This window comes from Bombina bombina, chromosome 3, assembly GCF_027579735.1.
Source record: "Bombina bombina isolate aBomBom1 chromosome 3, aBomBom1.pri, whole genome shotgun sequence".
NCBI classification, from domain to species: Eukaryota; Metazoa; Chordata; class Amphibia; order Anura; family Bombinatoridae; genus Bombina; species Bombina bombina.
This window is the reverse complement of record NC_069501.1, coordinates 1014460848-1014476291: the sequence shown is the minus strand read 5'-3', so window position 1 is coordinate 1014476291 and position 15444 is coordinate 1014460848. Positions and strand designations below refer to the sequence as shown.

At 39.6% G+C, this 15444-nt stretch overlaps 1 protein-coding gene across 1 annotated transcript in view; it reads left to right on the top strand.

Moving 5' to 3' along the window:
- Positions 1-15444, top strand: part of DCTN2 (dynactin subunit 2) — a 206060-nt gene that overhangs the window by 78453 nt on the left and 112163 nt on the right. The window contains exon 6 of the mRNA XM_053708190.1: positions 4904-5064. Coding sequence (XP_053564165.1) covers positions 4904-5064 — 161 coding nt within the window. The remainder of the gene's footprint in view (positions 1-4903; positions 5065-15444) is intronic.

The following is a 15444-nucleotide window of genomic DNA, read 5'->3' as shown; positions in this document are numbered from 1 at the left end:
CATCTAGCTCTCCCCAAGTGTCACAACCAGTAACGCCCGCACAAGTGACGCCAAGTACCTCTAATGCGTCTAATTAATTTACTTTACAAGACATGGCCACAGTTATGAATAAAACCCTCTCAGAGGTTTTTTCTAAACTGCCTGGTTTACAAGGAAAGCGTGACAGCTCTGGGTTAAGTAAAGCTGAGCAGTCTGACGCTTTAGTAGCCGTATCTGATATACCCTCACAATGTTCTGAAGTAGGGGTAAGGGATTTGTTATCTGAGGGAGAAATTTCTGATTCAGGAACAAGGGCAAACAGGCCAAGAAGCCTGCAGCTGCCTCTAAGACAGCATGAAGGGGTAGCTCCCGATCCGGGACCGGATCTAGTAGGGGGCAGACTCTCTCTCTTCGCTCAGGCTTGGGCAAGAAATGTCCACGATTCCTGGGCTTTAGAAATTGAAGTCCAGAAGATATCCCTGGGACAAAGACTCTCCCCCAAGGGGCAGGTTTCACATTTCTCAATTGTCTGCAAACCAGACAAAGAGAGAGGCCTTCTTACGCTGTGTATAAGACCTACATACCATGGGAGCGGAACAAGGGCTAGGGTTTTACTCAAACCTGTTTGTGGTTCCCAAAAAAGAGGGAACTTTCAGACCAATCTTGGATCTCAAAATTCTAAACACGTTCCTCAGAGTACCATCATTCAAGATGGAGACTATTCGGACTATTCTACCTCTGATCCAGGAGGGTCAATATATGACTACCGTGGACTTAAAGGATGCGTATCTACACATCCCTATTCACAGAAATCATCATCAATTCCTCAGATTCGCCTTTCTGGACAGGCATTACCAGTTTGTGGCCCATCCCTTCGGGTTGGCCACGGCTTCCAGAATTTTCACAAAGGTGCTAGGGTCCCTTTTAGCGGTTCTAAGGCCGCGGGGCATAGCAGTGGCGCCTTATCTAGATGACATCTTAATTCAGGCGTCGACTTTCCAACTAGCCAAGTCTCACACGGACATCGTGTTGGCTTTTCTGAGATCTCACGGGTGGAAGGTGAACATAAAAAATGAGTTCTCTCTTCCATCTCACAAGAGTTTCCTTCCTAGGGACTCTGATAGACTCGGTAGAAATGAAAATATTTCTGACGGAGGTCAGAAAATCAAAACTCTTAACCACTTGCCGAGCTCTTCATTCCATTCCTCGGCCATCAGTGGCTCAGTGCATGGAGGTAATCGGACTCATGGTAGCGGCAATGGACATAGTCCCTTTTGCCCGCCTACACCTCAGACCACTGCAACTATGCATGCTCAAACAGTGGAATGGGGATTATGCAGATTTATCTCCTCAACTGCATCTGGACCAGGAGACCAGTGATTCTCTTCTCTGGTGGTTGTCTCAGGAACACCTGTCTCAGGGAATGTGTTTCCGCAGGCCAGAGTGGCTCATAGTAACGACCGACGCCAGCCTGTTAGGCTGGAGTGCAGTCTGGAACTCCCTGAAAGCACAGGGCTTATGGTCTCAGGAGGAAACTCTCCTCCCGATAAACATTCTAGAACTGAGAGCGATATTCAATGCGCTTCAGGCGTGGCCCCAGCTTGCTGCGGCAAAATTCATCAGATTTCAGTCGGACAACATCACGACTGTAGCTTATATCAATCATCAAGGAGGAACACGGAATTCTCTAGCGATGATGGAGGTAACCAAAATAATCCGATGGGCGGAGGATCACTCTTGCCATCTCTCAGCAATCCATATCCCAGGAGTAGAGAACTGGGAGGCGGATTTCCTAAGTCTTAAGACTTTTCATCCGGGTCAGTGGGAGTTCCATCCGGAGGTATTTGCCCAGCTGACTCAGCTATGGGGCACACCAGAATTGGATCTGATGGCGTCCCGTCAGAATGCCAAACTTCCTCGTTACGGGTCCAGGTCCCGGGATCCCCAGGCGGTACTGATAGATGCTCTAGCAGTGCCCTGGTCCTTCAATCTGGCCTATGTATTTCCACCGTTTCCTCTCCTCCCACGTCTGGTTGCCAGAATCAAGCAGGAGAGAGCTTCAGTGATTCTAATAGCACCTGCGTGGCCACGCAGGGCTTGGTATGCAGACCTAGTGGACATGTCATCGTTCCACCGTGGACTCTGCCAATGAGGCAGGACCTTCTAATCCAAGGTCCATTCACGCATCCAAATCTAATTTCTCTGCGTCTGACTGCTTGGAGATTGAACATCTGATTCTATCAAAGCATGGTTTCTCTGAGTCGGTCATTGATACAATGATTCAAGCTAGAAAGCCTGTCACCAGGAAGATCTATCATAAGATTTGGCGCAAATATTTTTATTGTTGTGAATCCATGGGTTACTCATGGAGTAAGATTAGGATTCCTAGAATATTGTCCTTTCTCCAAGAAGGATTGAAGAAGGGATTATCAGCTAGTTCCTTAAAAGGACAAATATCAGCTTTGTCTGTTCTTTTACACAAACGTCTGGCAGATGTCCCAGACGTTCAAGACTTTAGTCAGGCCTTGGTTAGGATCAAGCCTGTATTTAAACCTGTTGCTCTGCCATGGAGCCTAAACTTAGTTCTTAAAGTTCTTCAAGGGGTTCCGTTTGAACCTATGCATTCCATAGATATTAAGCTTCTATCTTGGAAAGTTTTGTTTTTAGTAGCTATCTCTTCGGCTCGAAGAGTTTCTGAGTTATCTGCTTTACAGTGTGATTCACCTTACCTTGTTTTCCATGCAGATAAGGTGGTTTTGCGTACCAAACCTGGGTTTCTTCCTAAGGTTGTTTCTAATAGGAATATCAATCAGGAGATTGTTGTTCCTTCACTGTGTCTTCATCAAAGAAGGAACGTCTGTTGCACAATTTTGATGTGGTTCAGGCTTTAAAGTTCTACTTACAAGCAACTAAAGATTTCCGTCAAACATCTTCATTGTTTGTTGTTTATTCTGGTAAACAGAAAGGTCAAAAGGCTACTGCTACCTCTTTCCTTTTGGTTGAAAAGCATCATCCGTTTGGCTTATGAGACTGCTGGCCAGCAGCCTCCTGAAAGGATTACTGCTCATTCTACTAGAGCAGTAGCTTCCACATGGGCTTTTAAAAATGAGGCTTCTGTTGAACAGATTTGTAAGGCGGGGACTTGGTCTTCGCTTCATACTTTTGCCAAATTTTACAAATTCGATACTTTTGCTTCTTTGGAGGCTATTTTTGGGAGAAAGGTTCTACAAGCAGTGGTGCCTTCCGTTTAAGGTACCTGTTTTGTCCCTCCCTTCATCCGTGTCCTAAAGCTTTGGTATTGGTATCCCACAAGTATGGATGAATCCGTGGACTCGATACATCTTACAAGAGAAAACAGAATTTATGCTTACCTGATAAATTTCTTTCTCTTGTGATGTATCGAGTCCACGGCCCGCCCTGTCTATTTAAGACAGGTAGTATATTTTTCTTTAAAAAACTTCTGTCACCACTGCACCCTATAGTTTCTCCTTTTTCTTCCTAGCCTTCGGTCGCATGATTGGGGGGTGGAGCTAAGGGAGGAGCTATATAGACAGCTCTGCTGTGGGTGCTCTCTCTGCCACTTCCTGTTGGGAAGGAGAATATCCCACAAGTATGGATGAATCCGTGGACTCGATACATCACAAGAGAGAGAAATTTATCAGGTAAGCATAAATTATGTTTTTGCATAACCAACACAGTTATATTAAGTTACATTTTACCTCTGATTACCTTGTATCTAAGCCGCTGCAGACTGCCCTCTTATCTCAGTGCTTTTGACAAACATGCAGTTTAGCCAATCAGTGCAGACTCCTAAATAACTCCACAGGAGTGAGCACAATGTTATCTATATGACATACATGAACAAGTACTGTCTAACTGTGAAAAACTTTCAAAATGCTCTGAGCAAAGAGGCGGTTTTAGAAATCAGTTTGAGCTTACCTAGACTTAGCTTTTCAAAAATACCACCAAGGTAACAAAGCAAATTTGATGATAAAAGTAAATTGGAAGTTTGTTTAAAATTGAATGCCCTATCTGAATCATGAGTTTTATTTTGACTAGACTGTCCCTTTAAGTATACCTGGCTTATTACACATTACAATGCTGACACAAAATGCTTGTCAATTATTTTCACATTAAAAAGCCTCTCTTATATACTATAACTGATGAATCACAGCTTCTGAGTTATGGTTTCTGTCTTATTATTTTTTGACTGACAGAGGCTTTTTATCTTGTTGCAGCAGACACGCTAAACAGTTTGTAAATCAGCTAGTAGAGTTTAAACGGTGGGTTGCTTGTTTTACAAACTTCATTTAACATATGTGCTGTAACCAGATCATTAAGTGACTCTGTCAGTCGCAAAATAAGTCAAACGATAATTTAGTTAGAAGCTAGGATTCTTCAGTTATAGTATTTAAGTAATAGTGTCCTGTGTGATGAGCCACATTTGCAAGTTACATGTCCTGTTTTCACTCTGCAGCTCTGCCATAGTGCAACAAAGTTCATGTGAATAGCTTACAGGGCCACATGTATTTGACTTGAGTTTGGCCTTAAAATTAACCAGCCGCTCCAAGCTAAATTTAGGTGCTAGTAATAGTGGTAAGTGGTGCAAGTGAGAGGACACTTTTAGGATCAAAATCTAGGTGTTAATTTTAAGGTGCCAGTGGTGCCTAGGCACCCAGATTTGTTGAGCCCTGAATTAAGGACTTTTATTGCATGCTGTGCAGTCTGATTAAAAATAAATATGAAGCTTCTTCTTTAAACTTCTGAACTTCTACGTGTGAAACAAATCTAGTATTAATGGTTATCCATAATATATTATAAATTGAGTCGTACTTGATTCCACATTATTTATAGTCCAGTCCTTACAGCACTTTAATAGATGCATATTAGTATGTATTATAATTTTTATTTTTTTTACCTGTAGAGCACAGTAAAGGAATCTGCATTAGAAGAGAAACTGACTCCTGTTGCATTGGCCAAACAAGTAGCCACCTTAAAGCAGCAACTGGTTTCTACCCATTTGGAAAAGCTCCTTGGTCCAGATGCTGCCATCAATTTGACAGATCCAGATGGAGCCCTTGCAAAGTATGTTTCTGCTCAAAATGTTTTGTTTGTTTATACTTTTTCATATGATGTGCTAGTGAGGCATGTAAAACTCCAGTATGTTTTAAAAATAACAGATACTCCAAATTCCGTGCATTTTTCTGTTGTTCTATCCATACTTTGTTTATAATTTAATTTTTTTATGATTATAAAATATTATGTGCTGTTAAGCTATTAAACAGCATTTAAAAACATTATGTTAATTGTATCAGCTGTAACTATACATAATTAGTGAGGAGTTTGCCATCTTAGACATTAAAGTCAATGTTTCTTTCTAATGACACAGTGAGTCCACGGATCATCATCAATTACTGTTGGGAATATCACTCCTGGCCAGCAGGAGGAGGCAAAGAGCACCACAGCAAAGCTGTTAAATATTACTCCCCTACCCACAATCCCCCAGTCATTCTCTTTGCCTTTAGTGCAAGGAGGAGGTGAAGTTTTGGTGTCTGAGAAGTTTTCTTCAATCTCTGCTTGGAGATTGAACGCTTGATTTTATCAAAGCGTGGGTTTTCAGATTCTGTAATAGATACTCTGATTCAGGCTAGAAAGCCTGTAACTAGAAAGATTTATCATAAAATATGGAAAAAATATATCTGTTGGTGTGAATCTAAAGGATTCCCATGGAACAAGATAAAAATTCCTAAGATTCTATCCTTTCTACAAGAAGGTTTGGAGAAAGGATTATCTGCAAGTTCTCTGAAGGGACAGATCTCTGCTTTATCTGTTCTACTTCACAAAAGGCTGGCAGCTGTGCCAGACGTTCAAGCGTTTGTTCAGGCTCTGGTTAGAATCAAGCCTGTTTACAGACCTTTGACTCCTCCCTGGAGTCTCAATCTAGTTCTTTCAGTTCTTCAAGGGGTTCCGTTTGAACCCTTACATTCCGTAGATATTAAGTTATTATCTTGGAAAGTTTTGTTTTTGGTTGCAATTTCTTCTGCTAGAAGAGTTTCAGAGTTATCTGCTCTGCAGTGTTCTCCGCCCTATCTGGTGTTCCATGCAGATAAGGTGGTTTTGCGTACTAAGCCTGGTTTTCTTCCGAAAGTTGTTTCCAACAAAAATATTAACCAGGAGATAGTTGTACCTTCTTTGTGTCCGAATCCAGTTTCAAAGAAGGAACGTTTGTTACACAATTTGGACGTAGTCCGTGCTCTAAAATTCTATTTAGAGGCTACTAAAGATTTCAGACAAACATCTTCTTTGTTTGTTGTTTATTCTGGTAAAAGGAGAGGTCAAAAAGCAACTTCTACCTCTCTTTCTTTTTGGCTTAGAAGCATTATCCGATTGGCTTATGAGACTGCCGGACGGCAGCCTCCTGAAAGAATCACAGCTCATTCCACTAGGGCTGTGGCTTCCACATGGGCCTTCAAGAACGAGGCTTCTGTTGACCAGATATGTAAGGCAGCGACTTGGTCTTCACTGCACACTTTTGCCAAATTTTACAAATTTGATACTTTTGCTTCTTCGGAGGCTATTTTTGGGAGAAAGGTTTTGCAAGCCGTGGTGCCTTCCATTTAGGTGACCTGATTTGCTCCCTCCCTTCATCCGTGTCCTAAAGCTTTGGTATTGGTTCCCACAAGTAAGGATGACGCCGTGGACCGGACACACCTATGTTGGAGAAAACAGAATTTATGCTTACCTGATAAATTACTTTCTCCAACGGTGTGTCCGGTCCACGGCCCGCCCTGGTTTTTTTAATGAGGTCTGATGAATTATTTTTTCTAACTACAGTCACCACGGTATCATATGCTTTCTCCTATGCATATTTCCTCCTGTACGTCGGTCGAATGACTGGGGTAGGCAGAGCCTAGGAGGGATCATGTGACCAGCTTTGCTGGGCTCTTTGCCATTTCCTGTTGGGGAAGAGAATATCCCACAAGTAAGGATGACGCCGTGGACCGGACACACCGTTGGAGAAAGTAATTTATCAGGTAAGCATAAATTCTGTTTTTACTGCAAAAGATACGTCCAAAAGTTCCAAACAGTTTATTTGAAGGCCTTTCTCTTCTGAGGACCACTTCCCTCCGTTAATGGATGGACCGCAACGAGCGCCCCAGCCCAATAGACTGGCATCAGACTCTATGACAAAGTCTGGGGATTTCCCAAAAATAGCTCTCCCATTCCAAGCTTCCATGTGGGAAAGCCACCATGAAAGCTCCTCTCTGGTTTCCAAGGGTAATGGAATGAGATGATAATAAGAAAAACCTATCTGAAGATAAGAGATTTTTAACCTTTGGAGTTCGCAATAATGAAGAGTGGCTGACTGAGACAAATTGTTTGTTGAGAGTCTTGGAAATTTCTTTCTTGATGTTCTTTATCTTTGATAGGGGCAAACTTAAAGTGGCTTTCGTTGTATCTATGAGAAAACCAAAAAAAACTAGACATTGTCTTGAAGAGAAAGAAAATTCTGATTCGTCAGAAGAATATCGTCTAGGTAAATAATTAAACAAATTCCTCTGAATCTCAAAAAAGAGACTACAAGTTTGAGAAGTTTTGTAAAAATCCATGGGGCTGAGGACAGGCCAAAAGGAAGACAAGTGAAGCTCCAAATTTTCTCTTCCCAAGAAAAGGACAGATATTTCCAATGTTCTGGAGCTATAGGAACTGTGTGATAAGCATCCGAAAGATCTAACCTGACAAGCCAATCGTTGTACAAAAGACAGTCTCTTAGAAGATGAATACCTTTTAGTTTGAAGTGGTTGTAAACAACATAAGCATTGAGATTTATAACAGGTCTGAACTGGCCGTTTTTTTTTTTTTTACTAGAAATAGGTTGCTGAAATAAGCTAGGTGATTATTTAGGTTTTGAGAGATTGCATCTTTTTGATGAAGATTTTTTTTAATCAAAACTTTGTCTTTTTGAGAGAAATTAATAGGTTTTGGGAATGATATTTGAACAGGAGGAGATAGGAAGTCTATTTGGACTCCCTGTACTGTTTTTAGAATCCAAGGATCCGAAGTTATGAGATTCCAATTGTGAGCAAAGAAAGCTATTCTTCCTCCAACTTTTAGTGGGAAAGGAGGAGGAGAAGGAAAAAGAGGACATTTTAACTGCAGAAGGGCAAGATTGTTATCTGGTGCGTTGACCTCTTTGATGCCATGATCTGGAACGTTGTGGGAAAAAACTGTAAGCGGAGTTTGCTTCACTGGAATATCTGGTAGATTTGAACTGAGGGAATAGTTTTGCTGAAAGTGAGGTGTGGATAAATATGTGGTACGGCCGGGAAAGCAACCTCTACCTTTCCCGGCCCTGTCAGAGAAATTTTGAGAATACATAATTTTTCTCATAGAAGTTTTAACTTTATTGAGAGTTGAATAGGTATTTGCATAAAGGTTCAAGTCCTTCAAAAAGGCATCCCCAAAGAGGAGACAATCTTTGTCAGAGTGGAATTCATTGACCGCAAAATCACAAATTTTTGGATCAATTTTTCTAACAATATTCTTTCTTCGTTCAATAATGATGGCAGAGTTGGTGTTACCAACAAAAGATAAAATACGCTGAACCCATTCCCTTACGAGAGATGGATCCATAGGGGATTCTTTTAACACTGCCTCTTCAGACAGTTCAAAAAGTTTGGTAATATGGCCAATGGAATCAAGACGTTTGTCTTGGCAATTCCTCCAGGCTTTATCCTAAGCCTTTCTTTATTTTATATCCGGGAGATCCAATAAATTTAAGAATCTTGTGATCTATATCTGGGGTAACATTACAATTTTTGGGAAGTAAAGGTCTTGGGCATTCTGCTCTTATATTATTTCTAGACCTTTTCTTTAGAGTTTTCTTAAGTTGGAAATCCACAAAAGTTGCAATTTCCATAAGGGGAAACCATTCAGAGGACCGAGGGTGATGCAAAGTATCTGCATTAAAGCGTGGATTGCCGAAGGCATCTGCAAAATTCAAATCATCCTCATCCAAATGTTTAGATTTTTTTAGACTGTTTTTTTAAATTTTTTACATTTTAGGTTCAAAATCAGAAGAAGAGTCTGATTCATAATTATTAGATGTAGAGCTATCTGAATCCTCAGAAAAATTATAAGAATTACAAGAGGTAGAGGAATCTGAAACCTCGTCTTTAGAAATAAGTTTGGATTTTTGAATTAAAACTCCCTTTTTATGCCCCTTGGGAGTAAGGGGTCGATTGGCGGATGTTTTACATTCTTTGCAGCAAAGAAGATTGGATTCTGATAGTGTATGTTTAGATTTAGACACAAGTTTCTTGCTTTCTTTTATAGCGGTAGAAGGAGCTTTTCTTTTAACTGCTTTCTTAGCAGAGGTTTTTGCCATGAATTAAGTCATATGAGACATTAATTTTCCCAAGGAGTTATCAATCATTTTCTGAACAGATTGTTCTGTTAGGGGAATAGGGGTAGAATTGTCTTGAGACATATTAAAATAATGAAATGGAAAAACACACTTGAAAAATATAAACAAAGTATTAATTTTAAAAATAAAATAAATTAAGAGACTTGAACCCTTAAGCAACACAATAATAATTTAATAATCAAAATGATAAATATATATATATATATATATATATATATATATATATATATATATATATATATATATATTTAACAATTTAACAAAAGGAACGTTTTGTGTAATGATAAAACTTCTCTGACAGAAAAACGAAATTGTTTTAAAGAAATAATGTGTGAAAATGACCACCGGAGGGCAGTAACAACCTGAAAATAAAATAGAGAAAAAAAATTAATGATGGAGGAAAAAGAAAAGTGAAACCAAGGCAAAGAGCCAGAAAATTACTTTAGCCGGTGAAGAGGAGGCATCGACAGCTCTTCTGAGGTAAATAGAAGGTGGGCTGTGACGTCACGAAACGAACGCCCACAAAATGGTGGCGGTCGTCGTGACAAGAGAAGAAGAAACTTGGAACAGAGGTGAGGGAAACCTTGTGACTTAGGAGAAAACGGTATAAGAAAAAACCGTTGAAGCAGCAGATTGAGGGATGGGAGATAGTGGAAAAAACTAAAACAAGCAGGAAATAAAAAAACGGAGGTATACAAAAAACAACAAATAAAATAGAATATGTTAATAAAGAAATGGGAAAAAATGATACAGTAAGGGAAAAATGTAAATAACTTAATAATATATATATATGACGGTGAAAAATAGTAGGACACTTATCTTGTTGCTGAGCAGCAAAAGAAAGGAAGATGGGGTGCACATTGGTCTGTTTATGGTCAATATGAGTCTTCTGATTGGTCCATTTTTTCCTCTGGTCTCTAACCTAGCATTCTCATTGGCTAGTTATATAGACTCTTTTTTTTCTTCTCTGTATTATTTTAACTGTTTGTGTTATATGTACTTTTAAGGCTTCACACGAGTAGTAAAAAAAGTAATGCAAATATGAAGTCTCTGGTCTTGTAATAAAATCCTCACTGTGTTTTCTCAAGAATCTGCTGCCCTAACTAGAAAACTTGAGTAGGTTTACTCAGAATTTCTCTCTTCACATCATAAAATTCTACTCACGAATATCTCCGGTGGGCGGGCTGACGTAGAGAGCGCAAAGTGTACCCGCTCCAGCCTCTGCATCATGAACGCCGCATAGCAGACCCTAGGCTGTAGCAAGCCGGGACAAACCACGCTGCTTGAATTCACTAGCCCAGGAAAGAACAGGACCGGGCTGCAAGGCCAGCGTGTTGGCGAAAAATCTTCTTTTGGCAAGCGCTTAGTCAACAAGCAGGAAGATGGTGACATCAGTGCGAGAGTGAGTCTCTCCCCGGGAAGCAATATATCCGCGACAAGCAGGTATCGTAGCGGATACCCCGTTTTCTGTTTGATGAACAGTCACTAGCAGAATCCCTCTGTGCTGTGGACATAACCATAAAAGCTGGGGAAAAGAGAGCCTGGAAAGCAACAAAAGATAAGTGCCGCTGAACTTTATTTATTTTATATTGGCTGGATATCTGACAGGGGCACCTCTGTAGAAAGCAGGTTATTTGGCTTGGAAGTCTGGGGTAAGTGTGAATGAGGATTTATAGCTGTGATCTCTTTTTTTATTGGCTGTTAATACACTATCCCAGTGAAGAAGCCTGTCTCTATACCTAAGTTAAAAGCTTTTCTGACAAGTAAAAATTCTGTCGTGGTTATGTTCTGAAAAATTTGAAGTGAGAATTGAATGTGAGTCTCCGGCTGGAGAGAGATGCATAAGGATATTGGTGGATTTATCATATGATCTGTAAGCCTGGGGAAATTTAGCAATTAAACTGTCAGCAATTGTTATACCCCAGTGAAGAAAGCTGTAATAAAGAGATATTGCTTGATAGGGGGTCCCCCGTAGAAGGCATGTTAATTAGCTTTGAAGCTTGGGGTAGCAGGTTAAGTGGCCTGGAAGTCTGGGGTAAGTGTGAATAAGGATTTACAGTTATGACTTTTGCTTATTGGATGTTAATACACTATCCCAGTGAAGCAGACTGTCTTTATATCTAAGTTAAAGATTTTTTTTGACAAGTAAAAATTCTGTCATGGCCATGTTCTGAAAAATCTGAAGCGTGAAATGAATGCGAGTCCCCGGATGTGGAGAGATACATGAGAATATCGGTGGATCTATTATATGATTTGTAAGCCTGGGGAAATTCAGCAATTAAACTATCAGTAATGGTTATAACACCCCAGTGAAGAAATCTGTAATAAAAAGATATTGTTCGATAGGGGGGGCCCCGCAGAAAGCATGTTAAATGGCTGTTAAATGGCTGTGAAGCCTGGGTTAGGTGTGAATGTGGATATATAGCTGAGACCTGTGGCTGATTAAGCACTTTCCCAGTGAAGAAGCCTACCTCTATAACTAAGTAAAGCAAATGTATGATTATTCTAGTAAAGAAGGCTGTAATGAAGAAGATTCCGTGCCTTTTTGTCTGAATTGAATGTTAAATCGGGGACAAAGCTACCTGGAAATATACGAATAAGTGTTCTATCTGGGTTAAAATAGAAGTTTAGTCCTTTATCTGGATGAAAAAACTGTGCCCTAACCTAAGGGAGAATATGAGGTATCTGAGGAGGGATGCTGTCTGTAACTCCTATTTTAACAGGAACTGAGTAAACATGACTTTGTAAACGGCTGAAGTTGTTATCGAAAGGCCCTAAATACTTATTAAATAGAAGATTTAAGAGGACTTGAGAAATTGAATTGCTGGGTTTGTACAAGCCCTAGTAATTCTGTATTGGGACATACTGCAATAACAATTCTACGCCCAAAGGAAGAGTGGATTTCTCCTGTTTAACGATTAATGTACTAATCGAATGAGTTTAACTTGATCTGGATTTTGAAACTTTCTTATTATTTACTTGCTCTCTGTTGTTTTTTTGTTTTTTTTCCCTTCTCTTGCTTCTTTCCCTTTAAAGTGGTTCTATATACCAGGGTTGAAGTAATAGGCATTGTCATTCTAGTAAAAATCTAGATTTCCACACTTTTTTTTTTTTTTTGTGTTCTTGTTTCCTATCACCTCTGGAGATCACTCCCCTATAATTCCAAAGGAAAAGATAAAAAAAGAGGAAAAAAAAAAAAAAAAAAAAAAAAATCACAAAATCACACAAACGCATCCAAATCACGATTTTTCTCTTTTTTTTTTTTTTTTTTTTTTTTTATATATACACGGTTCACTGTTTGATAGATTTTTCACATATATACACACTTTTTTTGCACTATTCACAGTGTCACTCTCCAATACATGGAGAAATATGTTTATAATTTGAAGGACAAATCTCCTATGATGGCGGCTAAAAATAGGGAGAGAAATAAAAATAAAAATATTGCAGAAAGTAGTACTATAGAAGCAGGGGAGCAGGTGACCACAAGTCTTGAATCTCATTTAATTATCTCCCAATTATCGAATGTTACCTCAGTTTGAAAATTTAAGGAAAGATATCTTAGAGATATCTACTGACTTAAAACAGTTTAACGCTAGAATGGAAGAGGCTGAAAGTAGAATCTCCAATTTGGAGGACCAATTGGGGGAAAAATAATTAACTATTACAAGGCTAGTCACACAAACTAGTAAGCTACAGGAAAGGCTAGATTCAATGGAGGATAGGATGAGACGGAGTAACATTCGAATACTTGGGGTTCCAGAGAAAATCTTAAATGAGGACTTAGAGAAATTAGTGGCAAGGGAAATTCCAAAATGCCTGCAAATCTCATTAACGAGAGAGATAATAGTGGAAAGAGTCCATAGGATTGGATATATAGGTCCTGAGCCTCAGACTAGACCCTCAAATAGAACTCACCCCAGACCTGTTATAGCAAAGCCCTTAAACTACCAAGACAAGGTAGCAATTATGAAGGCCTTCAAAAGATTGAAAGAACCCCTGATACTTGATGATTCAAAAATCCTGATTTCTCCAACATAGGTGTGTCCGGTCCACGGCGTCATCCTTACTTGTGGGGATATTCTCCTCCCCAACAGGAAATGGCAAAGAGCCCAGCAAAGCTGGCCATATAGTCCCTCCTAGGCTCCGCCTACCCCAGTCATTCTCTTTGCCGTTGCACAGGCAACATCTCCACGGAGATGGCTTAGAGTTTTTTGGTGTTTAAATGTAGTTTTTGTTCTTCAATCAAGAGTTTGTTATTTTAAAATAGTGCTGGTATGTACTATTTACTCTGAAACAGAAAAGAGATGAAGATTTCTGTTTGTAAGAGGAAAATGATTTTAGCAACCGTTACTAAAATCGATAGCTGTTTCCACACAGGACTGTTGAGATGAAGTAACTTCAGTTGGGGGAAACAGTGGGCAGACTTTGCTGCTTGAGGTATGACACATTTCTAACAAGACTCGATAATGCTGGAAGCTGTCATTTTCCCTATGGGAACCGGTAAGCCATTTTCTTAGTTTAAGTAAAAGAATAAAGGGCTTCATTAGGGCTTAAAAAACTGGTAGACATTTTTCTGGGCTAAAACGATTACTTTACTAAGTATATTTGGCAGATTATTACTTTTAATAGTTGTTAAATCTTGGGGATTGTTTTAATAAAAACGGCAGGCACTGTATTGGACACCTTTTTCACTGGGGGCCTTTTCTAGTCATAGACAGAGCCTCATTTTCGCGCCTCTAATGCGCAGTTGTTTTTGGAAAGCATGGCATGCAGATGCATGTGTGAGGAGCTAAGAACCACTGAAAAAGCTTATAGAAGGCATCATTTGGTATCGTATTCCCCTCTGGGCTTGGTTGGGTCTCAGCAAAGCAGATACCTGGGACTGTATAGGGGTTAAATGTAAAAACGGCTCCGGTTCCTTTATTTTAAGGGTTAAAGCTTTCAAATTTGGTGTGCAATACTTTTAAGGCTTTAAGTTACTGTGGTGAAATTTTGGTGAATTTTGAACAATTCCTTCATACTTTTTCACATATTCAGTAATAAAGTGTGTTCAGTTTAAAATTTAAAGGGACAGTAACGGTTTTATTGTAAAATGTTTTTTGTGCTTTGTTGACAAGTTTAAGCCTGTTTAACATGTCTGAACCATCAGATAACGATGTTCTATATAAATGAAAGCCAATTTGTCTCCCCATTTAAATATATGTGATATATTTGTGTCATAATGTCCAAACAAAGTAGGGATAATAATGCCATAGATATGATATTGCCCAAGATGATTCCTCTAATGAGGGGAGTAAGCATGGTACTGCATCATCCCCTTCTGTGTCTACACCAGTTTTGCCCACACAAGAGGCCCCTAGTACATCTAGTGCGCCAATACTTATTACCATACAACAATTAATGGCTGTAATGGATAATTCTATTGCATGCATTTTTTCCAAAATGCCTACTTATCAGAGAAAGCGTGATTGCTCTGTTTTAAACACTGAAGAGCAAAAGGACGCTGATGATATCTGTTCTGACATACCCTCACACCTCTCTGAAGGGGCCAGGAGGGAGGTTTTGTCTGAGGGAGAAATTTCAGATTCAGGGAAAATTTCTCAACAAGCAGAACCTGATATTGTAACTTTTAAATTTAAATTACAACATCTCCACGCACTACTTAAGGAGGTATTATCTACTCTGGATGATTGTGACAATTTGGTCATTCCAGAGAAATTAGGTAAGATGGACAAGTTCCTAGAGGTTCCGGTGCCCCCCGATGTTTTTCCTATACCCAAGCGGGTGGCGGACATAGTAAATAAGGAGTGGGAAAGGCCTGGCATACCTTTTGTCCTCCCCCTATATTTAAGAAATTATTTCCTATAGTCGACCCCAGAAAGGACTTATAGCATACAGTCCCCAAGGTCGAGGGGGCGGTTTCTACTCTAAACAAACGCACTTCTATTCCTATAGAAGATAGTTGTGCTTTCAAGATCCTATGGATTAAAGGTTAGAGGGTTTGCTTAAAAAGATGTTTGTTCAGCAAGGTTACC